General features: G+C 54.4%; 5 protein-coding genes across 5 annotated transcripts; all 5 read right to left on the bottom strand.

Moving 5' to 3' along the window:
- Positions 1-755: 755 nt before the first annotated feature.
- Positions 756-2417, bottom strand: CORC01_10749 (uncharacterized protein; the record flags this gene model as incomplete). Its single annotated transcript, XM_022622376.1, has 2 exons — positions 756-1959; positions 2083-2417. The coding sequence occupies 2 exons, from the start codon at positions 2415-2417 to the stop codon at positions 756-758; spliced, it is 1539 nt and encodes a 512-aa protein (XP_022471126.1).
- Positions 2418-2577: 160 nt separating this feature from the next.
- Positions 2578-3315, bottom strand: CORC01_10750 (uncharacterized protein; the record flags this gene model as incomplete). Its single annotated transcript, XM_022622377.1, has 1 exon — positions 2578-3315. A coding segment is annotated over one exon (738 nt), but the record flags the coding sequence as incomplete, so codon positions are not given.
- A 7639-nt stretch (positions 3316-10954) lies between these two features.
- CORC01_10751 (beta-tubulin cofactor d) lies at positions 10955-15081 on the bottom strand (the record flags this gene model as incomplete). The annotated part of the gene is made up of 3 exons (XM_022622378.1): positions 10955-11708; positions 11796-14839; positions 14920-15081. 3 exons carry the CDS (start codon positions 15079-15081, stop codon positions 10955-10957), a joined length of 3960 nt encoding a protein of 1319 aa, XP_022471128.1.
- Positions 15082-18430: 3349 nt separating this feature from the next.
- CORC01_10752 (uncharacterized protein) lies at positions 18431-19264 on the bottom strand (the record flags this gene model as incomplete). Its single annotated transcript, XM_022622379.1, has 2 exons — positions 18431-18937; positions 19043-19264. 2 exons carry the CDS (start codon positions 19262-19264, stop codon positions 18431-18433), a joined length of 729 nt encoding a protein of 242 aa, XP_022471129.1.
- Positions 19265-20992: 1728 nt separating this feature from the next.
- CORC01_10753 (domain found in Dishevelled) lies at positions 20993-23400 on the bottom strand (the record flags this gene model as incomplete). The annotated part of the gene is made up of 3 exons (XM_022622380.1): positions 20993-21118; positions 21191-22525; positions 22663-23400. The coding sequence occupies 3 exons, from the start codon at positions 23398-23400 to the stop codon at positions 20993-20995; spliced, it is 2199 nt and encodes a 732-aa protein (XP_022471130.1).
- Positions 23401-25960: the final 2560 nt, after the last annotated feature.

Here is a 25960-nt window from a genome sequence, read left to right on the forward strand (position 1 = left end):
GGAAAGAGAAAGAAAAAAAATAGAATTAAAAAACTCTAAACGATCGATCGCAACCAAAAAAAGAAAAAGCAAACCCCGTCACAACCTCAGGAAGTAACAGAGTGATTGAGGAGGGATACTGCCGGCAGCGGCTTGGAAGGCAAAGAGTCAGTCGTTGGATTTGGGCAGGGAACAGGGGCGAGATCGAACAGGAACGCTGCAGGGACCAGGCTTCTTGCAATGCTGCGAGTGTGAAAAAGCACAGGTAAGTGAGCACATTGTACGGCAAGTCATTCGTCATTTGTAGATGGTGATGATATTAAAACAAGTGGTTCAGACACAAAACATGACGGTTATCGCGCCGGGGTATAGATAAAGATAAACACAGTGAAGCCAACAGCTTTCAGAATCATCATGAAGACAGAACCAGTCGCTCCCGTAGACATGCCCTAGCAGATCTTGTCTCCTCCAAACCAGGGGTTTCCTCCAACGCCCATTTCCCTCGGTCGTAGATATTTCTTCCCAAAAAGTCAAAACGCGAATTACCACGGCCGTATCTGGTCCGCCGTTGACCTATAGAAACGCCGGTCAAAGGCTCTAAATCTCTATAACTCCTCATGTTCAAAAGGCCCCAGCAATGTCGCTGAGATCGTCAAGGTACATTTACATATAATGTCTCATAAATAGTTATCGTGCATACGTAGTCGTGCTTTGTTGTGATTAGGTGGCGATTGCGTCGCATATCGTAGGTTAGTTTCTGAGTAGTTGAATCGAGACTACTTGAGTAGGCCACCAGGATCAATCAGTGTTGGCTCGCCGGGGCGAGGATCATATGACGGATGGTCATCGTGTTGCGATTGAGGAATTGGTTGCAGTTCGGTGCCGGTCCTGGATCTTTGGCGTGAGGGTTTCGTGGGGCCTAGGAGTCCGCCAAGATCTTGCAAGAGAGCTGTTGATCCGCGTCGTAAACCATTCGCCCCAGCGGGTAAAGCCGGTGACGGGACGCCGTGAACGCTAGACGCCATGGGATCCACGCTCGAGATAATGCTGTCCCGGCGGAACGTCTGGCCTACTCCAACCTGATCCTCTGATAGCAAACCCCCAACATCGAAAAAGGAGACCCTGCGCGGCGTCGTAGTCGAGTTGCTCCGCGAGGAAGAGAGGTCGTGGGGTAAGAGAGAAGCGTCGCTTCGTTCGGCATTGCTTCTTTGCCGTTGAGGGAATTGCCACTGTCTTAGCTCCTCGCCGAATGGTCTGGCCATCGGTGCGGGCGTGTATCGTTGCTGCTCGTTGTCAAACTCGTCTCGTTCTTCGTCACGTTCTCGTAGGTCAGAATCGACACCGAGACCAATGTCTCGAACGAGATCCTCATCACTTCCCCAGTGACGGTGAAGAGTGGGACGGCGTGAATCGGAACCCCTGCGATCTATTGAATCTTCGGCCACGGAACCGTACTTGAACTTTTGTTTCTTCAAGCCGCGGTCACGCACAAATGAGCCCAAGACCAGAGCGTTTGCGGCCGTCGTCGCGAATAGAAGCTCAACGGATGCCAGCACAGAACGCAATTGTTGTTTGCCATGTGCCCTGATGACGTGAGGGACACGGTAAAAGGTCACGCCAACAACGGCCAGGCTGAGTGAGAACAACAGGGTGAGTTGAATCTTTCTCTTCACGTTCATCTGACTGCGCAGAATGATGAGAATAGGGAAGAAGACGAGAAGCAAGTCGGTGATGATGTTGCAGGTCGCCATGGTGAGGAGGTGAGCGAAACCTTGGCGACATTGACCGCCTGGGTCAGGTATGACCTGCCAGTAGTGGTGGAAGGGTCGACATTCCGCCAGATCACTAATGACAATGGCGACAAACGATGCGACCAAGGTACATCTGATGAAAACAAGCGTCTGTTCATAGGAACGTGCCCAAGTGACGCCAGTCAGACGCTTGAAAAACTCTAAAATAGTGTTCTTGAGAATCCACAGTCTGCACAGACAAAGCGTTAGCAAGCCGTCCTTCCGTCCAACTGGATTTAGTGATGAAATTGCTGCATAGACGTTGCGGGCGCAATGCGCGAAGAAAGGAGTTGAAGGAAATTCCACGACATACGTTGCTGCGTAGAAGATACGGCTGGCAAGCACGAGACCGCTTGCGATTTCCTTCCTACGCTCGTCTTCCGAGGATAATGTTATGCCGTCAAAATCGGCATTGTTAGTCCCGTAGAGCAGGACAAAATGCACGCAAACCATGCGTAGCCATAGAGGAATCAGAGCGAAGGCTGCTACTTTGTCCTCTTGGAATAGTTTTTCGGTTCGAATGAAGCGGCCGGCAACCCGTAGCAGGATGATGACTGTGCAGAATGACGTTATCCACCAACAAACCAGTAGCGAAGGCTTGTCCTGCGAGAAACTACGCAACTCGGGCGCCTCAGTGTAGAGACTCATGGTGGACTGAAGCAATCCACGCCCGTCGACCTCCGCGGAGGGCACGACGAGCGAGGAAAAGGATGCGTCGTCGAAGATCGAGGCGTGACGTAGCGGGCGGGTCGAATTTCGTGCAAGGAATCGGCTCGACTAGCTGTCCCAATGGCAGAGATACTGATGTCTAATTCGGGGCCGAAGCAGCGCAATTTATTGTTTGGTCGAAGAATAGCACAATATTGTTAGGGAGGTTGGCGAAGGTATTGTAGCGTTTGTTGCGTCTGATGCATGAACTTTGCGATTGTGAAGGGACGAACGGTGCGACATGAAGCAGGCCGGATCCGGGCGGTAGTCGGAGCGATGATGGAGGCGGGAGCATAACCGTCTCGACCACGAAGAAGACGAACGAGAAACTCTTCCAACTCCTGTAGACTTCTGGACCGGTGAGATGGCGAGAAGAATATGCGGGAAGATGTCGAATGTGGTGGAAGGGGAACACGGAATGGAGCCTGGCCTCGATACTGCGGAGGAGTGGGTGGAAGTAATAAGCTGCACCGCCGAGTAGACGCAGATAGAGGCAGGTCTCTAGTGAGCATACCGCCGCTCTCCTAGTGGCTTTTAGGATGAGATGGGCGATGGGATAGGCTGGGCCGGGATGGCCAAGTTGGGGGGCAGTCAAGGATACCTGGTGAAGGTCCCTTTGCACGCTAGGGATGAATGGGGATTCGGGCCCTGGGCGTAGGGGAACGTCGGGGGGGTGTGGGACGGAGTGACAAGGGACTGGGCGAGGGTGTTCGATCAGGGACGTGGTGGTGTGCATCAACAGCTTTTCTTGGCTGGCCAATCCTGATCCTGTCGGTTGGAGGGCGACAGGTGAGAGGTTGTGAGGAGGTCGGCTCGGCGAATGGAATGGCGCGGCAGACTCGACGAAAGCACCGGGGCAGCAGTCAAAGACTCAGAGCTGCCCGTGTCCTTTGTTCGACGGGAACGATCTCGAGTCTGTGACGGACCAAGATGCTCTCGGTTACTGTGATTGTCGTTTGTCGTCCCCACGTTCCTCTGTCCCTTCCCAGCGCCATGTATACGTGTCTGTGTTAGTACCGACGGGGGATACGGTCGTCAACCATCGCAGAACTGCCAACGCCCAATAGAACGACGCTAGCCGGCGTCCAACGTGTAACCGATTCGCTCATATGGTAGGGGGGGTTCGGAGCTGACTGGCGAGCTAGGAGCTAAGCACTTAAGGTGGTAAAGACAAGTACCTAGCTTGAGCCTGGAGTCGCTCGCTTCGACCGAGTGTGTCCCGCGACAATGTCTCGCTCGCTGCAGCACCCGGGCCCAAAGGTAAGGTGAGTTGAGGCAAGAATGGCTCGCCTTCGCTTTGCGGTCAGCATGGCTTCTTCGCATAGTTCGGCAGGCTCCAGTTCGGACGCGACAACAGCCTCTTGGGGCCTGGGCGCTCGCTACGCAGACACTGCCGCTGGACGAGCAAAGAGTCGAGACCCGATGGAAAAAAACGGGTATTAGACCGGCGCTGCTGCGCAGGTTGCAGCATGCGCGAAAAAGCTCGCAGAGCTGCCGCCACATCTCCTTTCTTTGCACTTGAAGCTCGTTGTTCTGTGAATATGGCATCATGACGCAGAATGAAAGCCTCTTCTTTGACAAACGGATGCTCGGAGCATATGCCCTCTCGTGGAGTGCGAACAGCCGCAATCGTGGGGCCGCTTGCTCGATAAACACAGCGGACACGTCCCAGCAATCCTCGTCGGAGCAACCCGCATGCTCTTTCGAGGCCTTGGCCGCATCTCTGTCACGGTCATCGACGTCCCACCAGCACCCTCGATTTGTAGCAGGAAGCAAAAGTACCCGTTACTCCAGAATCCGTACAATGGCCCTACGGCTATTGGCCTCTCCGTTATCGTTTATCAGCATACTTGGTAGAGAACCAACGGAACCCGGTCTCCACTTGTCTCGTCTTGTCTTGACTGCCTGCGAAGTCGTCTTGATTTCCCAGTCGTGTGCGCCTCTCCACTTAGATAAGGCGACGGCAGGCTAGAGGCCAGCCTTTCTTCGCAGGATTGGTGGACCAGCCGTTGAACGGCGCGTTTTGCGCACGCCCCCCCGACCAACATGGACAGAACAGTTGCGAATTCAGTGCCTTGGCTCATCGAATCAGTGTGGGCCACATCCTAACTCCCTCTCAAAATCCGATCGTTGTTCGGGGTGTGCTACGAAGTAGGTACGGACACTGCTGTAAACTTGAGTGCGCCGTACGGCGGCGCGGAGGCGATGCGGAGGCGATTTGGCCCTTGCCCTCTTTCTTTACCGGGGAACAGTTGTCCACAGGGATCCGTGGATGTCCAATGGGCTGTCAGGTAAAATTGACAGGGGATGGCTTTCACGAGCTGCGGAGGGTCAAAGTGTCTGTTGTTACCGGCTATCGTTGCCCTGCCCTGTCCTGCACTTTTCTGTCCTGCTGACTGGAGAAAGAAGAGTGGCATGGCCCGACGCGTTGGTAAGCTTTGTTACGTTCAGTCAGGACAGACAAGTTTTTTGGCATTTTTGGCGTCAATAATCGCCGGCAAGATCCATGTCTCCTTCGTTGCCTTCATGTAGTTGACAACCGCCATGGCCTGATGGCGCTGCACGGTTGAGGGTTGGGAATCCTAGAGGAGGATAGGCGTAGATAACCGTGGTTTGTTTAATTGGGCTTCATCAAGCGGCCGAGCCTGGGCTTATGGACTAATATTACCGGCCATGTGGTGGACTCTCGGTGGTGTTGGCTGCACTGCCAGGATTCTTGTGAGACCGGAAGGTAAAATGGAGGCCCCATTGATTGCCGCCGCGGCGTATACAGGCGAAAGGCTGTCGCAGGCTCGCAGCTAGTGATGGAGCAAGAATGGCGATGGGATTGAGGCGGAGGCGGGCTCGGCCGGCCGGCTCGAGCATGTGGAATTGGATAGCGCAGCAGGAGCTCAGTCGCGTCTCGGCTGGCGTCCCAAAGTAGATGGCTGCATTACCTCGTGTGCCCCCGTATTTTATCATTGGTTTCTAGAAAGGGTCATGTAGCCAGTCGAGCAAGTATACTCTAGCGCTGGCGTGGCGCGAGAGGAACGATTCTCGGCCTGGGCATCTGTTGAGCTGCCGCGGCCGGGAGACGCAAAGCTCTTGAAGAGCAATAGCCGATGCCGAGAAGACAAATGGTTGAAGAGGAAGAAGCAGATTAGAGCGAGACTAGGACGAAGCCACAACGGTGGCCTTTTGGGTCGGTCGAGGGGGTGAGGTTTGATGATAATATGCCAAGCCGCGGAGGTGGCTGACGCAGGAGAAGGAAGCCATGGCCATAACCGTTGCCGCCAGGCGAGGTGAGTCAACTCTCAATCATCGAAAAGAAGTGCAAAATGAGAGGGATGTCTGGTGCCTCTGGGCCAAGGCTCTTTGTCATAGGCGCATCCGCATCCAGCCATCAGAAAGTCAAGTCACGGCGAGGGATGTATGCAGAATCGGTCGACGATGGCATAGGCCAAGCATCAATTGCTGTCCGACAGTGCTGGCGCTTGAGGTCAACTATCAATCAACAACAGTCAAGGCTTTCTTCACCCTGGTCTCACCAGAAAGTGTCTCGCCGCCAGAGGAAGATCTCCAAGGAGGGGTGGAGGGCTGCCGCGTGGGAAAGTCGAGAGCGTGGGTGCGTAAGGTATTAACATCAGACTAGGCCGTTCCTGAATCCAGAGTGCGTTGGGTGACTTGGGTCGGTGCTAAGACAGATCGTAGTGCAAGGTAGTTGGTTGATAGTCCACTGTCCAGCTGAAATTTGAGTTCAGTCGATGGCAGGTCAAAAATGCAGGGTACGCGCACGACAAGAGGCAGAGGATAAGGCGGTGGTGGGGGAGGATTTGGAGATCGGAGAAGAGGAGAGAGCTGCGATCCAAGACTGAGGTTGAGAAAGAGGGGGGGAAGGGGGGGCTAGGCGTGGGGGTAAAAAGGGGGGCGTGTGTTGAGCATGGGGGGCAATGCATATTGGAGGCAGGCAGGCAGGCAGGCAGGCGGGCAGGGACGGACTGGAGACAGAAGAGCAGTCCGGTGTGGGCCGGCTGCATCTATTCTCAACCCCTTCCTCGCAGTCCATCCGTACGGTTACAGATACGCATTTTCTTTTCTCTCAGCCAGGACCGTGTTGCTGGGCACCTGGGTATGGGCAAATTGCAAAGAGTTGATATCTTTCTCCGCCTCCAGTTTCCGAGTCAGGTGAGAAAACCATCATTGTGCCTTTTCCCTCCCATCCTGAGACCCGACTAAGGTCGGTAACTGAATGGGGCGGCGCGGCGGGCACTGAGAAACGTTGGCGTGCGTCTCACCAAGCCCGTACGATCCTGTTCCCTAAGGTACCTACCCAGTCTCACTGTGGTACTTCAATTCCACGTTGCTTACCTCACCCCATTGATGCGGTCAGGATAGATAGCACGTAGACACCATCGTCGTTCTCATGACCGCAGCGGTTAAACCACAATGGCAATTGCAAGTCGCAGTCCACTCAAGGCACGCACATCATGTCTTGCCCTGCGATGCACCCATTCCTCTGCCGTACCTTGCTTGCGGTTTACCCTGCCTTGCTCAAATGCTCACCCTGCTCACCCTGCCCTGCTTCCTTGCATGTGGCCCCAACAGTGGACAGCGCGGGAGAAGTCATCTCGTCATCTGTTGGTCAAGGCCCAGCAACAAGTGGGTGACACCCGCTCGACCACCATCGGCTGGCTCTTGGGGAAGAGGAGAATCCGAGAAGCACAGAAGTTGAACACCGGGGGAAAAGCATGGGCCACCGCTTAGGTTGGGTCTTTCCCGTCTCCCACTGGTCAGACCAGTCCAGTTTCCTGTCACCAGGAACACACGATGGAGTCCACGGCTTGCGCGGGGACCCGTAAGAGGCCCGATTTGGCCGTGACAATCGAGATGGATCAATGGAGATGGAGTGGTTCCTGCCGCAGAACTGTGAATGCGCTCTCCGTCTGTATTGAAACTTTGTAAGCCATACGAATGCATTACCTCACTACCCGTAGCTTACTCACCTTTGGGTACAACTAATCATCTCTTCCGTCTCTCGCGTCTCACGCACCTACCTTGCGGGCGGGTCAGGTCCGGTACTGCCCGTGACTACGGGCAGTAGCGGCTCCCAAAGGTTCCCGTCGTTCGCGAACTGTCATCTAGTGGTGCGGCAAGTTGCAGCAAGTGTCAGCTTGAGAGTGCCATGCGGATTCAAACAGCTTCCCCTACCTGCTACTCTGCATCTGCATATCCTGCTTCTTATCCCCAGGTAGAGATACCACGCCGCCTTTGCCATGTCATACCTATCATATCATATCATGCCACGCCACGCCACCCCACGCCACGCCAGCCACGCTGCATCTCATCTTCCTCGACCTTATCCTGTCTTTCGTCACGAAAATAACACTCTCTGTACTCCGTACATCGCGTACCCGAGGGAGGCAGCCAGAGCCGAAGCACCAGGAGAGAAGACGCGCGCCTCGAATGGTATTTTGAGAATCATCTCCTTGCTCGCACCTCACTAATAAATCGGGTTTGTCTACGGATTGCAGGAGCTAAGTAGCAGAGTTACAGATACTGCACACCGCCTGCATGTTTCGAGGCAAAAAAATTGTCGAAATGCAACCCAACCTTCACCACATCCAACTTCAATCCTCCGCTCCGGCCAAGTTCGGCGCCATTAACCATCACAGATGCTGGTGCTGGTGCCTTGGGTCCAAGGTACCTCTGCCACAGATGCCTTCCCGACCTATCTACGCACATCCCTCCTGCCCAGCAATTCCCAATCACATCTCTACAGGCTTACACCAGCCTTGGCCACTCAGCACGAAGAACGGATGATATGTTTGTTAGCTAAACTCTACTTCGCTCGTCCAAAGCAGCATGATAGCTTTCTTGGTGCGCCCATCTTCAACGCCCAGAACTAGCGATATTGATTGGGATGCAGGGGATAACAACGCGCGGAACGGCGCTCCTGAGTCTGCCTCATCACACCGCCGCTGCTCACGCGACACCGCTTCAGACCTCGGTTCGGACCAATGATGCTAATCCCAAGACTAAGGTCGGAGGACAGGAGACCCCACACAACCAACAGATACGATACCAATGACTTTGAGTATTTGACCGTCAGCCGCTTGTCCGGCATACCTCCATGAAGGTACGTTGCCGCAGGAATCGTTCCCTACCCAACATCCTTAGCCGGGCCCCGTGGCTGACTTCTCGCAATCTCTACGCACAGCCCGTCGCAGCGAAACAACTCCTGGAAGTGCAAGGGCTGGCTTTATCTGTTGAAAGACAACCACCCGGTCCCATGAGATATTGAAGAGTTTCACTGCATATCTGCCAACTTGCCCGACTGAGCAGGTCCTTTCAATGGTACCATTTGGGGGTAGTTCCACGCTAAGTCGATGCCCACCAATGGACCAATCCCAGCCTCTCACTCTCCATCTCTAGCCTTGGAATACTTATCAAAATCCCAAATCGATGCCCGCACCCCATCCGTCTTCCGTACCGCGCCTCCGAACTACCCCTCGCCAGATTGGGTAGCCTGGCGTCGCTCACCTTTCCTCCTTCGGACTTGGTCTTGCACCCGTCCATCTCCTAGCGCCCACCTGACAAGCCCTCAATCTGGGGGGAAGAGGGCTCTATCTTGTCTCACCAACTTGCGCCTTGGGGGGGATCCGAGGTCTACAGCGTCCGTCATACCATGGCCTCATCGAGACTAACTCCCCGGCACCTATCATATTGCGTCCCTTGAAGCTGAAATTGCTTTCCAGGGTTCTTTGTGTCAAATCCACGTGGAACAGCAGAGCGCCGTCATGGAGAAACGAAGAGCGAGCCAGACTATCGAAGATGGGTGACAGGCACACGTTGATAAGGGCATCACTAGGCCTTTTGGTAATCACTGCAGCGATTTGTCTGTTAAACGTGCAAATGGCCTTGGATAGTGTGCCTAGGCCGGCAGAACCTCGCTGCCACTTGCGTGTCGGTGGCTTTGTCTAAACGCGGCGCAGGCTACCTCGATTTTCTAACCTATGCTGGCAGAAATAAACTTCGGCGGAAATGTCAGCTAGGAAAGTGGCCTCTGCACCAGAAGTCCCATGTTCTTGAGACATGGAAGGATCCGATCACATTCTCCAAAAGACGCTCCTAAACTGCTGACTGGACTAAATAATGGCACGGTCATAACGGCCCGATTCTGCGCACTGGATGACTCCCAGGACACTCAGCCTCAATCGTCCTACTCTGTAGTTGGCAGCGGCCAAATGATTTCACGATGTATCTGTCTCTGGTATAGACTGTCTGTGTGACCCGCTTCGGCATCCGATATTGGCGGTTGGTCACCAGGCAGAATTACTCTGCGCCTTACGGCCTCACTAGCCATGTGTGTCATCCGATCGACAAAACGTTACAAGGCCCCTGTGCAATATGTGCTGCTCGCAGCTTGCACGACGCAAGGACACAATGGTGGCCGCCGGCCATGAAACACAGTTTTCGGATCCGATTTGTTTTACGGATGCTTGGCTCACATTCGTAAACATGAGAGGTCTTTGCATGATATCTGAAGTACAACGGAGTCAAGCGCAGTCTCTTTTAGCCAATGCCGTCTCACCACTCCAGAACTTCAGAACTCGGTCTCGGCCTGAGTTTCCGCCAAAGGATTGGAGCCAGAGTGTGCTTGAACCAGACAATTGAGGGCCAAGATCGGCCAACCATGCCGACTGTTGTAGAGAGGTGAAGAGTTTGCGACTAGGTGCCTGGGTCAACGGGTCTTGGCATTATCCAACACAATTGAGTGGTTTGTTTCGGCCTTGCATCCGGCTGGTTTCCGCTGAAAAGCGGAAGTAAAAGCTGATCGACACGGAAATGACAATGCACCAGATGATGCTAGTGAATTCTGTGCTGCCCGGAGCGATCATCGGTAATCCGCCGGTAGCAAACCCCGCCGAATTATCCGCCGAATCTCGGTGGCCGCGGGATGCCTATGCATTACCAGCATTGGACATTGATGAACGCGTCTTGGCGATTTTTTGAATTATAGTCTCTCAAAACGAACTGGATATGGCTATCAAATCCCTTGGAAATTCGGGATACAGTTGTTGGGCGTACATGAGAGTGCTGCAGCATCGGCATGAAGGTCGGGCCTCAGCAGCGAGCTCTTGTCTGCGACCCTTTCCCATTCACCTTCCTTGCCCGGTAACATACCGTCTGTAACGGCAGTCAACCCATGAACTGACCTCATTATGGCGTCTTTGGATAGGTTGTGGACGTGGGTCTGAGCTTCTGCTTTGAGTTCCGTCCCGACTTGTTATTGGATTTTAACTTGCGGCCGAAAGACAAACGTTCAGGGATGGGCCGAACTATGAATCTGGCAGGACGGAAGGTTTGTGACAGCTGCCCTATCGCATCCATGAGCGTCGCAAACCGCAGATGAACACTTCTCGAAAGACCACACTGACTAAAAGTACACCGACTTGGGATGAAACCTCTCACAACTCCCGCGCACCAACCTGTCTCTATTATGCGTATGCCGCCCGAGCCAATGCGAACTGGTCCACGACGCGATTGATGGAGGCTTTGTCTGCCTTACTCCAGTCAACGCCCTTCAGCGATTCGGCGCCGCCATCCTCCCCAAACAGTTTCCATAACTCATCGACGACAAGGCTCCTCACCCTAGGCCAGGGATGAAACATCAACGCACCAAGTCGCTTTCTGGCCTCCAAGACGCCGTCCCGCCTCTTACCCTGGAGTTCCAAAGGCACCACCAATCCTATATCGGCACACTCCTCGTCGAACCCAGCCACGCAGCCGTACACCTTGATACAGGCCTCCAGCTTCCTAACATTGCCCGTCTTGTAACCCGCCTTTTGGACCTGCAGGCACAGGTGCCGCAGGTTAACCTCCTGACACTTCTGGAAGAGCCCGACGTGGCAGAGGAACGCCACAATCTCGAGCGTCGGCACCACCACGCGGTCCTGCCCCTGCCTGCTCCTGACGTTGCCCACCAGCGCGACGCAGACCGCGGCCAGGTTCCGCTGCGACGTGGCGCAGAAGTTGGCCAGCGCCGAGCGGGACGCAATCACCAGGTCCTCATTGCCTGTGTCTGCTGACGTAACGTAGCCCGCCAGCAGCTCGGCCATCCAGGCTGCCGCATCGGCCCTCGCCGGCCCTGCGATCAGGGGTTGCAGGCTGCCCTCGGATGCGTAGAGGTTGAGCAGCGTTTGGAAGTAAACCTTTGACGAAAAGGTAAGCTTTGTGAAGCTCGTTGCAAAACTGAAATGTTTTGTTAGTGAGGCTTCCCCCTTCTTCATCCCCTCGCGTTCGTGAGTTACAACCATGGATAAGGGGTCCTATCCTTACCTGGACTCTACAGTCATAGCAAGGACCGCGTGCGCTTCAGTGCGTACGCGGTCCAGCTTCTCGGCAGCTAAACGTAGGGTCTGGAGGAAAAGCTTCGAGACCGCCATAGGTAGCCAATCTATCCCGCTGGTTTCCTTGGCAATACCGCCTCCAGAGCCATTCACGGCCAGGGCCATGCTCCACAATGACTTGGTGGCCTTGAGCGCCTCCAGCCTGACGTGGGATCCCACGTCTCCCCTCGCGTTCGTCGTGTAGTCGTTTAAACCCTCCGCCAGCAGGTCGAGGAACACTAGCGCGCGGTCCCGTAACATACCGCTCTCCGACAGGGCCTGCAGAATCGCCACGCGCGTGTCATTGTCATTGTCGCCGGCCCATCTCGCGAGTATTGTATCGCAGACAACGCCATCCCGCTCCTCGGCTTCCAAAGCGGCACCAAATGTGGTCGTGATCGGGTACGCCATGGTCAGGGCGAAGAGCACACCCGTGTCGTTGGCCGCGCGAGATGTCGGCCGCTGCTTCACGGTAGCTGCCCATTCTTCAATGATGCGCCTGCGCTCCTCTGCGGGTGAGAAGACGAGAAGGACCAGGGCTGCTTCGGAGGACGCCGCGACGGCCTCCTTTTCTGTGCGGGCGAGGCCTGCGCTGACTACGTAGTTGAATGTTGATACGAGGCTCGCAACCCTATCGGGGATTCTTTCCAGGGCGTCTATTGTCTTGATGGCTTTGAGTAGACTTTTGGTGCTGTCAGTTGACACGACCTCATTGCCTGGCTGTAGGTCTAGAATGCCGCTGCCAGGTAGCATTGCAGCTTGTAGGATAGGTAATGAAGAAGTAATCAAACGACTATACGCTTCGGCGACTAGCTCCGGCCTACGATATGTCGTCGTCTGGAATTCCTTGAAGATTGTTTCCAGGTCACAGATGATGCGGTGAGCGATCTCAGTGACGCTGTCAACCGGCCGACCGGTGAGCAGCTCAGGAAACCTATCCAGGACGGATGCGAGACAGAGTACAAGTCCATGCCGTTCGTCAACTTGGCGAGTCTGAAGCGTACGCAGGCGCGCGAGAACCCTCTCGATGGACGCCGTGAACTGAGCAACGTCGCCAGAGGACAGGGAAGGGGAAGAAGCAACAGAAGAGATGGTGCCATGCGGCGAGAGCTCCAGCGTGAGCGTGCCGAACGAGGCGGCGGCCACGCGCCGCGAGACGGCGTCGGCGTCGCCTATGCCCCGCCAACCGAGCAGCCCGTCCAGCAGGGCGGCGCCGTACTGTGATGAGAGTTTCGTCGCGTTGAGCGCGACCTCGAGCACCGCGCGGGAGCGCAGCGCAACGGTGTGGTAGTCTACCGTCTGCACGACCCAGATGCCCTTTTCTACCGTGTCCGGGTGCCGGCCGATGAGCTCCTGCAGGGCCGCGGAGGCGCCGCGGCGGATGTTGCCGGCCGGGTCGAGGGACGCCGTCACGGTGAGCTCAGTCGCCAGGACTTGGAGAATGGAGACGTCGGCGCTGTGGATGCGCGCTGCGACGACGGCCGCGGTGGGGACTTTGAGGAGTTCTGGGGTGGTGTAACGCCGGGCGAGGGCCCAGATGCCGAAGCAGGCTGCGTCGCGGACGTTTGTGCCGATGGAACCGCCCGAGGTGCTGCGTTTCTCAAAGGAGAGGCCGAGGAGGAGGCCGTGGACAATGTCGGGCAGCTGTGTGGCGGGCGGGGAACGACGGTAGAGTAGGTGGGAGAGGGTGAGCATGAGGCCGTGCCACTCTAGCGGATCGACGGCTGTGAGGTCGCGGGTGGTGGTCGTGGCGGAGGCTGCTTTGGTACCCGCCGGCCCAGGGGTGTCACGGGTCCAGAAGACGTTGCGGTTGAGGGAGTCGAGGACGGCGTCGACGACCTGGGAGGCCATGTCTGGGTCGAGCTTGAGGGTGACGATGCTGAGAGCCTTTGAGGCGGCTAGGCGGACGGGGGTGTCGTTGTCAGCGAGGGATTCGAGGAGGTAGCCTATGGACGTCTCGACGAGCTCTGTGCTCTGCGGGTCCGGCGGGGACTTGTTGCTGCGCAGGAGGAGGACGGTGACGGAGCGGATGACCTTGATGAGCATCTTGCGCGCCACAGCGACGGAGCGGATGGCGGTGGAGATGGGGGTGTCCTGGTCGTCGGCGGAGGCGACCGTGTGCGCGGTGAGGAAGATTGGGGAGAGGTAGGTGTCCATGTCGGAGGTGTTTATGGAGGATCGCAGGACACCGGCGAGGAAGGAGAGGACGCCGATGTAGAAGTAAGGCGGCTGAGGCGGGGCCGGGGCCGGGGCCGGTGTCGATGCTGATGTTGCGGCGCCGGAGGGTGAGGGTCTCAGGGAGGCGAGAGACCAGCGGACGAGGGCGGAGAGGACGCCTTGAGATTGCATGTCGCGACGCATGGCGACACGGACGAGCAGGGCGCGAGCGCCGTCGCGTTCTTTGCCGGAGGATGCGAGGTACTTTATGGCGAGGGGGAGTATGCGGACGGTGATTCCGGGGAGGTCCTCGGGCCAGTCAAAGTCCCGGATCTGGGGAAGGGTGAGGTCCGGGTCGGCGGAGGCTGAGGAGATGGTGGAGAGGTCGAAGGGGGCGAGGAGGAGGTGGGAGAGCCAGAGGAGGACGAGATAGCGCTCCTCCCAAGACCATTGCGTCGCGGTGATGGTGGCGGTTGCTGATGCGGCGGACTGGGGAGAAGGAGGGTTGAGCGCCGGGCGGGCGGTCGACGATGCGCGCTCTGCGGCTTCGAGGGCCGAAAGGAGGGGTTCTATGTGGCGGGACTCGACGTTGAGGAAGCGGACGATTACCTTTTCGCCGCGAATCTTGGTGAAGGTGTAGATGAGTTTGGCGATGGCGAGGTTCAGGGGTTCGAGGAGCTGGGAACGGGTTGAGCCGGTGGAGGACGGGGCCGAAGGCCGGGTGCGGTTGCGGGTGCGGGTGTTGAGGTGCTCTAGATAAGTTGACGCGAGGAGGGGAAGCCATTCGGGGAGATGAGGGTCCAGTAGTTGAGGGAGTTCTTGAAAGGGGTCGAGGAGCTATGAAATTGCGTGTCAGAATTATGAGACTTTTGTTTCCTGACAAGGAAAGATTATGAGATTGCGTGGGGTGTAGTTACGCTTGAAGTCAGACGTGCGGTCTCCGACACCCGGACGCGGGCGCGGAGGGTCTTGCCATCGGGTTTGCGGAGAAAAAGGGGTAGAGAGCGAGAGAATTCTGCGATGAGGTCTGAGGAGGCTTTTTGCAGCTTGATGTCGCTGTCGTCTTCCTTGGCGTCCATGTTGACGGACCGAAGATTCGAGGATGAGGATGAGAAGTTTAGAGATGGCTGGCCGGGCTTTTATTCCATATTCCGTGGGAGGTGGGGGGGTAGATTGGGAGCCAAAAGATCCCTAGACGCAGGCCAATGGACCTCGATGAGAATCTCAGCAATGATTTTCCTACTCCGAGTTGGAGTTGATATGAGGTACGTTACGAACCAGATTGAGGATGCCCTGAAGAGTTGGTCTGGTGAATGAGTGAGGTCGACGATGTGGATCCCTTGAGTTCAGGCTGTGAAGTTGGCACAGTGCGATAGATGGAACGATCTTTGTTTTACCACACTGTGATTCGCTGCCACTGCACCTTCTCTCCATCTCGCATAATATGAGGTTGTTTCTGGCCTCTCTCCCTTCATCCATCATCTCATTCTAGCTACTGTCGACGCAAGGTTACATTGAAGAACTACCATTATATTTAATCATATGCTGTTGTATATTCAGATTTCCTCTTTCACGCTCAGCACCTGTGATTACTATGGGTCACCTATAGTCTCTCAACAACCTCGAGAAGTAAAGAGGTTTACAAAATACATGGTGATTTTTACCGACACGCGTGTGTTGCACTTTGCATCAATAATCGATCTTTTCGTCGGCAATCTGCTTTTGAATTTGTTGTGAAGACATATCTAGACCTGTCATAAAATGAGTCAACTAGTCCCGGAATCAAATCAATTCTCTGTCGGCAACCCCGGCAGCTACACCACCCAGAAACATGAGACTCCTCCCAAGTATCAGTGCTATCTCACGTTGAGTCATTGCTGGGACCCTTGACTGTTTGTAGAGCTTATCTCGGACACGCTTCCCGCATCCCAAAGCTTCACGGCTATCAAGGATCTCCCCAAGACGTTCCGCGATGCCATCTCTTTGGCACATCACTTGGATCGACTCTCTATGCATCCTTCAAGACAGCTAGGCAGACTAGACGAAAGATGCGTCGATAACGGACCACGAATGCTCCAAATCTATCTGCAAGATTGTCGCAGCGCATTCCGAGGGACCAGACGATGGACTCTTCATAGCAAGAGACTTGTCAGTCTTGGAATCGTTTATTTGCTCAGAAATGATGGATATTCCATCCGGTGAATACACCGTCTGGGATCACACGACCATCTTGAACGATTACAACAGAGCGTCGCTGTATAAGCGCGGTTGGGTCTTTCAGGAGCGTCTGCTGCCCGAAAGGACTCTCCTTTTCGGGAGAGAGCAAGTCTTCTGGAAGTGTTCGCGGCGGTTTACCTATACGGGTGGTCCCGGGTGACAGAAAAGGACAACAGTTGCTTTTTGGGCCACAAATTCCCGAGACGGAGCAGACAGACTTGATTTTACAACTGGATGCCCATTGACCTGGCCATTTTCAAGATACGTAGGATGGATATTTTAGGTACGCCGGCGGATACCACAAGCTCCAGAATAGCCAAAGACTTTCTGCCCTGTTTGGTATTTCCGTGTTTATGTATATAGCCCGTGGGCATTTCATCCAGCCCTTGGCAAAGGTATCAATGGAAGAAACAGCCTGTGCTCTATGACTTTGAGCTTATTTTCTTATTTACTTGGACTGACGGTAATGGAAAAGAGTGCGTATGCCCCCTCCCGAGGGAGGACTACCTTCCTGTCATCTGCATCTGTATGTCTTGGCGTTCATACTAGACGTTCAGTCAGGCCATCTGAAATTTGAGATCTTCAAATGCGACGGAGTATCCTAGACGTTGTTAGTGAGTAGATCTATCTGTGAGAACTTTATGCATTCCTTGAGGGGCGGCAGAAAAGCTCAGCAATCAAGTAATTGAAGATGTACCTAGTATTTTCCGATATCTGTTAAAATGATCATTTCTACGCAATAGAGTAATGCTATGTTTTCACACAATGACGGTAATGAGCATAGCCGACGGGAATAGATGGTCGGTGTGAGGACATGTACCTACTCATCTCACACTGCTAACCGGCAACACCCAATGAAGAAATGATATAGAACCTTTTGCGAATTGTTATCAGTTTATATTTCATTTCATTTCATTTCCATTGTTGTACGCAAATTTTTGGAAGTATAGGCGAGTTATAGTCGAGGCTATGAACTGCAAACTGAAAGCCAGGGGTGTTGATTAAAGGCCGTGAGTTTCAATCTTCAACCTCAGTTGTTTTTGAGAGTACTCAGCATAAGCATCCGTTGCAGATCCCCTTCAAAGTTCCCGGCTACGGTTCATGTGAAGTCTTCAATGTTGAGCAGCCGTCTTTGAGAGAACGAAGCTCACCAACCCCCAAACAAATATCACCCAACCATGACCGAAAAGAGCACTTCATTTCCCACCTCACTTCAAAAGTGCCGTGATGAGAAATATTTGGTCTAAATGTGACACACACACACAAAAAAGTGATAATTCTATAAGGTCTAAAAGATGAAGTATATAAAGGCATACAAAAAAACACCTGTATTAGGATAATGATGATTGGTGACAATAATGATGCTAGAGGGTTAATAATGCCAAACCGAAAACCCCATTTCGATTCTCCTTGCTTCCTTCCTTCCACCCTTTCCCCCCCCACCGGTGACAGACAGCAGCAAACAGAACAGCAAAGTTCTCAAACATGAGAACCCTGTCAGAAACAAGAGATTCTAACAAAGGAGATTGTTCTTTCGTCCCCTTTACATCCACTGAAAGCAGTAGATCCGCCCGTCCCCCAGTCTTTCACCCAGGTTCTAGCGGATACCGCATAAATTGCTCTGTCTGTCCTTCCGACCACCCCCGCCCCTTCCTCTCTCTATCTCTCTCGTCTATCCCACCCTATGCAAGGTAGAGTATCCTCATCTCTGGGCATATCGGCGTAAAACAATAATGGGGCGTGATAACAATGATGAGGAAGATGGAAACCAAACAAAAAACAAAAAACACACTAGACATAAATAATATTGTCAACTTTGAATCAAACATCCCCAAAAGCTTTGATTGACGGGCCACTCCGACTCCCTCGGTTCGAGGGCTGCAAAATTTCTCAAACCGCCGCAAGGAAGAGATGACGATTGTAAGAGGGGGAAGGAAAGGAAAAACCTTCAACCCATATGAGGATTGAAAAGGACAAAAGGAAAAGAGTGCAGAAGGCGCAGACAAATCTGGCTTCACTTCACGCCCCCTCTCATCCCTCTCAAACACACCCACACAGGTCTTCAGGTTCCCTTTCCCTCGCCCCTCTCTGGAAGTCTCTCCCCATTACCAAAACGGTGAAAAAATAGTGCAACTCATAGAATGAGAGGTATCGAGGTTGGAGAAAAGGCTTTTAGAGATGGAGCTGTCCTGCACAGAGAAGGAGTCTCCTTTACAGAGCCAGGACGGCGACGAAGCCGGCGACGACGGCGAAACCAGCAACAGCGGCCTTCTTCTCGGCACCAGCGACGACGACGGTAGAAGGCTTGGCGCCGACGCCGACGATGCCGCCTGTGCCGGTCGCAGGGCAGTTGGGGCTGCCGGGGCAGACGAGAGCGCCACTCTGGCTGGGGCTGGCACCGCCGGCACCGCCAGCACCGCCAGCACCACTGCCAGCACCTCCAGGACCGCCGGGACCTCCAGGACCTCCAGGACCTCCAGGGCCACCAGCACCACCAGCACCGCCAGAGCCGCCGGCACCACCGGTCTGAGCAGGGGGCGAAACAAAGCCAGGTCCGGAGTTGGAGACCGCGGGCGGGCAGTTGGGGCTGCCGGGGCAGCTGATGAGGCCGGTCTGGGTGGGTACAGCGGGGGGCACGTCACCGGAGCCGGTCTGGACGGGCGGGGCGGGGATGATGTAGCCAGTTGGCTTTTGGCACTCGGCGCAATGGTTGGTGGTCTATGATATTAAGGCGTATTGTTAGCGACAGTTCATGGACCAAACGAATGTGGAGAGGGAGAGAGTTATAGTGGTCAGGTTTGGGGGAAGAGAGAGGCAACTCACGTAGGTCTGGGTGCAGGGGCAGTCAGGGATGATGAAGGTGGTAGGCTCGTCAATGGTGTAGGTGCGGTTGTTGAAGCAGAGGGTGGTCGGCTGGGGGCAGTAGGTGGTGACGGCCTCCCAGACCGTGGTGACGGTGAAGGTGCCGTTGGTGTAGACGGGATCGTAGGCCGCGGCCGTGCCGGCAACGAGGGCGATGGAAGTGAGGACGGATTGGATCTGCATCTTGTCTGTTGGTTGTGGGTGTGCAATGTGTGATTGTCTTGTTCTTGAACGTTGTTTTGATTATTGAGTACTGGCTGAACGAGCGTAGATCGAGAGGTTTCGAGTTTGGAGAGAATGTGAGGATGTCCGGAAGCAACAGAGCTAATTAATAATAGTTGTTGAGTTTTTTGTTTTGTGGTAATGAGAGCGAGTTGCAGTGGTTGTGATTCTTCAAGAGAGTGACTGAGGCCAATTAAAGCAAATGTAAAAGAAAGGGGGGGAACCTCCGAACAAACGAAAGAGTTCTAGTCTTGTGGGTTGTGTGTGTGTGTGAGGGATGGAAGGGGAAAGAGAAGTGTTGCAAGACGGTTCAAGAGCCTCCTCTTTATGTCAATGTCGAACTGAAACAAAAACACACGACGATATCCACCGGCACGGCACGCTCAGCGGGCCAAAACTGACATTACGAGCCTGACGAAAGCTTACGACGGAGGAAAGGGAGGAAAATGCTAAGCCGGGATGGAAGGGGAAAAAAAGGTCTCAGGAACACGACGACTCTCACTCGACAAGGACTCTGGAACCCGACAAGATTAGACTGGAGATTTGTTTTGGTTGTTCGAGACATCAACCGCGCCCAATGAGAAGCTCCGGACTCGCGGCCAGGAATGCTGGTGGAACCGTCCCGGGCCCGTGTTTGTTGTGGTCCGTTGAGTTGCCAAGAATGTTTCCACCGGCCGCCGGTAATGTGGCGCATTCCAACCGTCAGGTCCAGAAGGGGGAGCTTGGCAAAGACGGGACTACATGCGATGAATTAATGAACACATGGAAGCGCCAGGAGTAGACACTCCACCCCGCTGCCTGCACTTTCTTACCTCATATTTCGAGGTTTGCTGGATTTCATCATTGAAGCATTCCGAGCAAATAAGGACATGAGCACGCGCAAGCCTGGGAAGATTTGTGTTACCACTTTCATTTGCTTCCCTTTCTTTCAGAGGCGAGTTGGAAGGTCGAGCGTTTTGCCCCCACTCGGTCGGCGGAGCTCTGAGATATGTACAGCTGGGTCAGATCGCTCCTCGACCGTTCGTCTCCCTTTCCATCCTCCCCCCTTGTCCATAGCAAGTTACTCGCTTCGTGATGTCCACACGACATCCACTTCCGGCATGCCAACGGGCAGCGGAATCGCCCTCGTCCTCCACTCTGTGACGAACAAAATCGTTCATCCGTCGCCATAAGCTCGTCTCGGGGGTCGTGGTTGAGACTGCGCTCTTTCATGCCGTCCTTCTATGATCGTCCGCCCCGCCCAGCCAGTTATGATTGAAACAAAATGAGAAATTAGAAAAAACAAAGGGCGAGTCAACAAGTCGAGTCCGCATATGACGATGACGTGATCATGTGCAGCGGAGTCAGTTTCGCCGACTCATGGGGTCTCCCTCTAAGAATAGTTCCATCCCCAACGCCTTCATTTCCAAAATAATCCAGGTGGCGACCAAGATCGGCCCTTGGCGAGGCCTCCTCTGTTGGAAAAACTGAAAGATTTCGCCCACCGCCCGTTAACGAATCAAAGGCCATCCACCCCGTATGCACAAGATTATGGGTTGAGAAAAGTGCCGTATGCCAAATGGCCAGCGTGTACCAGCATCGATGAGTCGATCCTAGGAACGCATTCGGTCTTGTTGTGACGAGATGGTGCAGAAATATGCCGTCTCATATTGAATTTGGGAAAACAGCTGCGTAATATAAAAGATTTGCTCATTTGCGGTTCGATCGGCTCGTGCTGCGCTCTAAGCCGCGGCCGCCACCCGTGACTGAGTCAAAGTCGTAGTTCTTCAGAGTGTGCTCGTATTTGGGGCTTCTCAGGAATTTGGGAACCGAGTCCTGCGAAAACATGTCGAGTTAGCCTAAAAGTTCACACATTCCATAGCTCAATCGCGTGAAAAATAAACATACGCTTGCCATCAGTTTAAAAACTGCGTTCTGAGCATCTTCAAACAAGGACATGACCTCCTGCAAAGTGTCGATCATGGCAACGTCCTGCCCGACAGCCTTGGTCATACGAGTCGCCAGGTTATTGCGGAGCTGATGATCAATGTTCAACTCGCAGGGAGAGCCGGGGGCGAGGAATGCGTTATAAATCCCATACGCCTGGGCCATGATCTCCTTGATGCCGTCCATTGAGCTCGCATTGGGGTTTTTCTGGGCAACCCGAATCGCCTGCCGGCAACTCCGAACGAAGTCGTCGACGTCCAGGTAAAAGGAAAGGTTCTCTTCGCAGTGTGTTTCGCGCAGGTTTTCTCTGAACAACAGGCGAAGGGCTGCGTCGGTTAGGATCTTGTCCAGCCGCTGGGTGTTGGAGTCTCGCGCAATAGCGTTACGTGAGGGCGTGACGACCTCGCTTTCTGACGTTCTTCCCCGCGAACCGAGACCGTTGATCAAGTCCCTGCCCTTTGCCGTCAATTGGTAAATGGCATGCTTTGTAGGCTGGAACAAGTTGTTGCTGGGATATTGTGCCATATGAGCACGGTCTTGTACCACGGGCTCTATCAAGTCGTACTCCACGAACAGTGACGCGATGTCGTACGTTTCCCGTCTGTCTACGGTTGTGCAACAGTCCATCAGCCAATCAGTGGCAGCCTTGCCAGTAAAAGTATCCTTGTACGTCTTGCCGTTCACCTTACGCTCGCTAGCCATCTTGACACCGGTCAAGCCATCCTTGTAGTCGCTCAGGGAATCTGAATCGGCTGAGCTGACGCTCGACTTGACGTTGGGGCCGTGTGTTCCAATGAATCTCCTGAAAATGACCTCAATTGTGCCGCGATCGGTAATGAGCTTATCCGTCTGCCCGTCCCGCTCGAGAATAACGAGTTGCGACAGGGTCGCGCCGACCAGGTCAGATATCGACTTCTGCTGGATACCGTTGCGTGAGCAGAAGCGATCCAGCACGGTTACGCCCTTGGGCGTCAATTGCCACACGGAACCCTTCATGTTGTACACTTGCTGGTACTTTCCGTCGGCTGACTCAATAAACCTCGCTTCGAGGAACTTTTGGCAAATGGAGCGTGCCATGTCTTTGGCCATGGAGAACGTCGTTGTTGTGGTCGTCGTGACTATTCTGGAGGGATCTTTGGGGTCGGGCATACGGTTAGATTGAGAAAACTTCAGAGATCCCAAGTTGTTAATCGCATCTTCGGACAGGAACGTATTTTCCACTCGTGTTAACCGTACTCGGTGTGCAGACAAAGGCAGAAGGCTGACGATCAGTGTTGAGTAGAGATCCTTGAAGTCCTGTCATTCTCCCACGTTAGCCATCTCTAAATAGCCGGGTTCAACCGCCAGCGACAGGTGCGTGAGCGACTGGAAATGTGACCATCACCGAATGCGATGCTCGTCGAACAGGGTGAAATTAGGAGGTATTGACTAACCTTTGTGAACGGCCGGTCGTCATCCGTCATGCGGAGAAGCCGCGAGGAGGTTTGGTGCATTTTGCTTTCAATGCTCGGCAATCGAATGGGAACAGGCCTGGTCGGATCGGTCTCGCTGTATGGCTGAGAGGGTATATCCTGTACCAGCGACACCTGGCTTGGAGACTTGCCCTCTATATTGTTAAGGGTGCTGCTGGAGGAAGACGAGTAATTGGAAGGGTTCGTATATCGTGGGTATTTGTCTTGCGAGCCCAGATTGGCAGAGTAGTCGGAGACGGAGTCGGGGGTCAAAGAGGCGCGGCCTAGTGCGGAACTGGAAACGCGCTGGCGGACAGACTGGTCCGAGGAAAATGTTGCGAGGGCAAATTGGGTCTTGTCAAAGGCGGCAGCAGCGAAGCCCAAGATACCACCAGAACGCTGAAGCTTGTATAGAGAACTGGTGGAAGGCGAGTGGTGGTGAGAGCGATAATGCGGACGGTTCACCGAGGGCACCAGTTGTTGTTGTTGTTGTTGTTGTTGTTTTTGTGCCTGGTAGGGATCGGTCGATGATGATGTAGTGGTGGTGGCAGTGGCAGTGGCAGTTGCAGGAAGAGTGGTGGTGGTGGTGGTAGCGGTGGATCGTGGACTGCTAGCACTGGTAGGGTTGGGGTTGGCTTTGTGTGTGAGAGGTTGAGAGCTGGCCTCGTTTGACAATGGCTCGTGGTTCGGAGGTCGGGATGTCTTGGAGACAGCGGCCATCTAATGGGAGGGAGAGAATCAGAAGAGGCGCGGACGGCAAGACGGGTGTTCAAATAAAAGGCACGGCGCAGAAGGAGAGGGAAAAAAAGGAAGAGAGAGCGGGTGGTTTGGTGAGGCAGGGCGTGGAGGAGGAGAGGAGAGGAGGTGTGCGGTGGTGGTAATGGTGGAGGAGAAGGAGAATAAGGGACAAGGGCTGCGAATGGAGCGAGAGAGAAAAAAAGGTACTTGTCCGAGACGAGGTACAGTACGGAGTACACATGCCCCAAGGGGGTGATGTACATGTAGACGGCGGAACCCTGCAAGTAAAGGATACAAGGGGGGAGGGGCTACCTAGTGGGAGTGGGAAGAGCGTGGGAGTGAGACGGGCAAGGGAAGTGGGGGGAGTGCAAGCGGGAGCAGGTACATGGGACTTGACCTGATGCTCCACACGCTACAAGCAGAGCGGGCGGCAGGCGGGCAGAACTAAGGCAAGTCAGGGCCAGCAAGAGCCCGAAGTTGAACCACCACCACCTTGAGTGACGGTAGGTAATCAGAGGGGGAGACAGACGAGGGGAGATAACAATTAAAATAAAATAAAAAAAGGCGAGACGGATAGACAGGCAGTCAGTCAAGGAGAAGAGGTGAGATGATGTCGGACGTCACGAACAAAGCTCCATGCCACACTTGTTGCTTGAAGCTGCCCACCGGGGACTTGCTCACTTGCTAGGTCGGGGGCAATGGAAACAGGCTGATTCACAAAAGTAAAGGGGCTTTCAAGGACCACGGGAGTAAGGTATTCGCACTAGGTCTAGGGTAGGTACAACGACAACCATGAATGATCAACAAGATTGGAGAAGAACTGGGCGGGCATACGAGACTTGAGAAGATGGACGAGACTGGGAAGAACGCGGATGGGGGAGATTTGAGAAATGCGGGCTACGGATATGACCGTCTGCCTGTGCGCGCAGGGTAATACTGACTTGACTGACGCTGAGATACGATGATCCAACAATTCGATCTTTGCCAGTCCAGGCGTGACGTGATAGTCAAAGCTATCGCCTCTGGATGGCAGATGACACCGGCGGACTGGGCTTGAAGGATTGTGTCTGCAGATTCTCACGCCGCGCTTGGTGACATGTGTGTGTGGAACGGACGGGCGGCGGACAGGCGCAGACGACGGATGACTGGCGGCGGTGATGTGCGAAAGGCGACGGCGGCGAAGGCAACCGAGACGGCCCTCAGCAAGAAGGCTAACGAGTGCACCACGATGTGTATGAGACGGGAATAAAAGGTGAAGCAAATGGCAATAACCCCTGCATTCAGGTTAGAGGAGCACGATGGGATCGGAATTGGGATTGGTGCAGTGGAAAGTAAGCGTGGCGGCTGACGCTGGGATGTAGTAGATGGACACGAGGGCGTTGCTTTGGCGGTGCCTCTCTACTTTTTCTGGGTCGAGATTTACTACATACCTAGGTCAAGGAATAGGTAATGAATGGTAACTGATGTATGATGTACGGTAATAAAGCAAGGCAAGTTAAGCCAATGTAGTCCGTAGTTGCAGGTCCAAGATGTGAGGTGTGGATGGTGAGGTCAGGCCTGGGGTGGAAAGGGAGGAAAGGAGACGCGGAAAGAGCGAGACTTGAGACCGAGGCTCAGCAACGTGAGACTTGATGGTTCCCCTTCTCATTGGTTTTGGGGGTGCGCTTGGCAGGCGTGTGCCGTGGTGGGGGGGGGGGGGGGGGGGGGGGGGGGGGGGGGAGGGGGGGGGGGGGGGGGGGGGGGGGGTGGGGGGGGTGTTGGGTGTGGGGGGGGGGGGGGGGGGGGGGGGGGGGGGGGGGGGGGGGGGGGGGGGGGGGGGGGGGGGTTAGAAAGAAAAATGGCCTTCGGAACAACGAGCACAGAGTACTGGTGGTAGGAGGCTAGAGCAGGAGCAGAATGGGACCTGTTTGATATTCCGACTATACCGTCCCCGTACGATATAGGAGCGGTAGTTCGATTAGACTGAAAATTGGCTTGCGGGTTGGGCGAACTAATTTTCCCTCTCTCTGTTTCTCTCTCTCTCTCTTTTCTGCATGCCCTTCTCGTTGGATACGGGAAAGCTAAATCGAAAAGGAGAAGAAGAAAGAGGAACAAGAAATTTAGAAAAAGGGAAACAGAAAACATAAAACAAAACGGGACGTGGAGGCAATTTTGGCGTTTGGCTGATGGGTTGATCTAGTGCCCCAAGGTATTCGTAGGCTGGATGGAGATTGAGTCGGTCCCTTTGGTCGGAACTTGTCCAGCACAACAGGCGGAGAAGAGCGGACGAAACGTGAAGAGGCTACGAGGCGGCGCGGGTTCAAACATGGACCAGGGGCAAGGGAAGGGAAGCCAGCGATCCCGATCTTCTTGGGAGGCGAGCGAGAGCAGCTGACTGGACTTGGAGAGAAGAGGAAGTGGTGCGCAGACGGAACAGGAGCAGGAACATGAACAAGCAAAGTTAGGAAATCCATCCAACGTGTTTTATTCTTATTTTCGCCCAACGTCTTTCCCTCGCGCATACACACACACACACACACACACACACACACACACACACACA

Source organism: Colletotrichum orchidophilum (assembly GCF_001831195.1).
Source record: "Colletotrichum orchidophilum strain IMI 309357 chromosome Unknown Scaffold_109.1, whole genome shotgun sequence".
In the NCBI taxonomy this organism is placed as follows: Eukaryota; Fungi; Ascomycota; class Sordariomycetes; order Glomerellales; family Glomerellaceae; genus Colletotrichum; species Colletotrichum orchidophilum.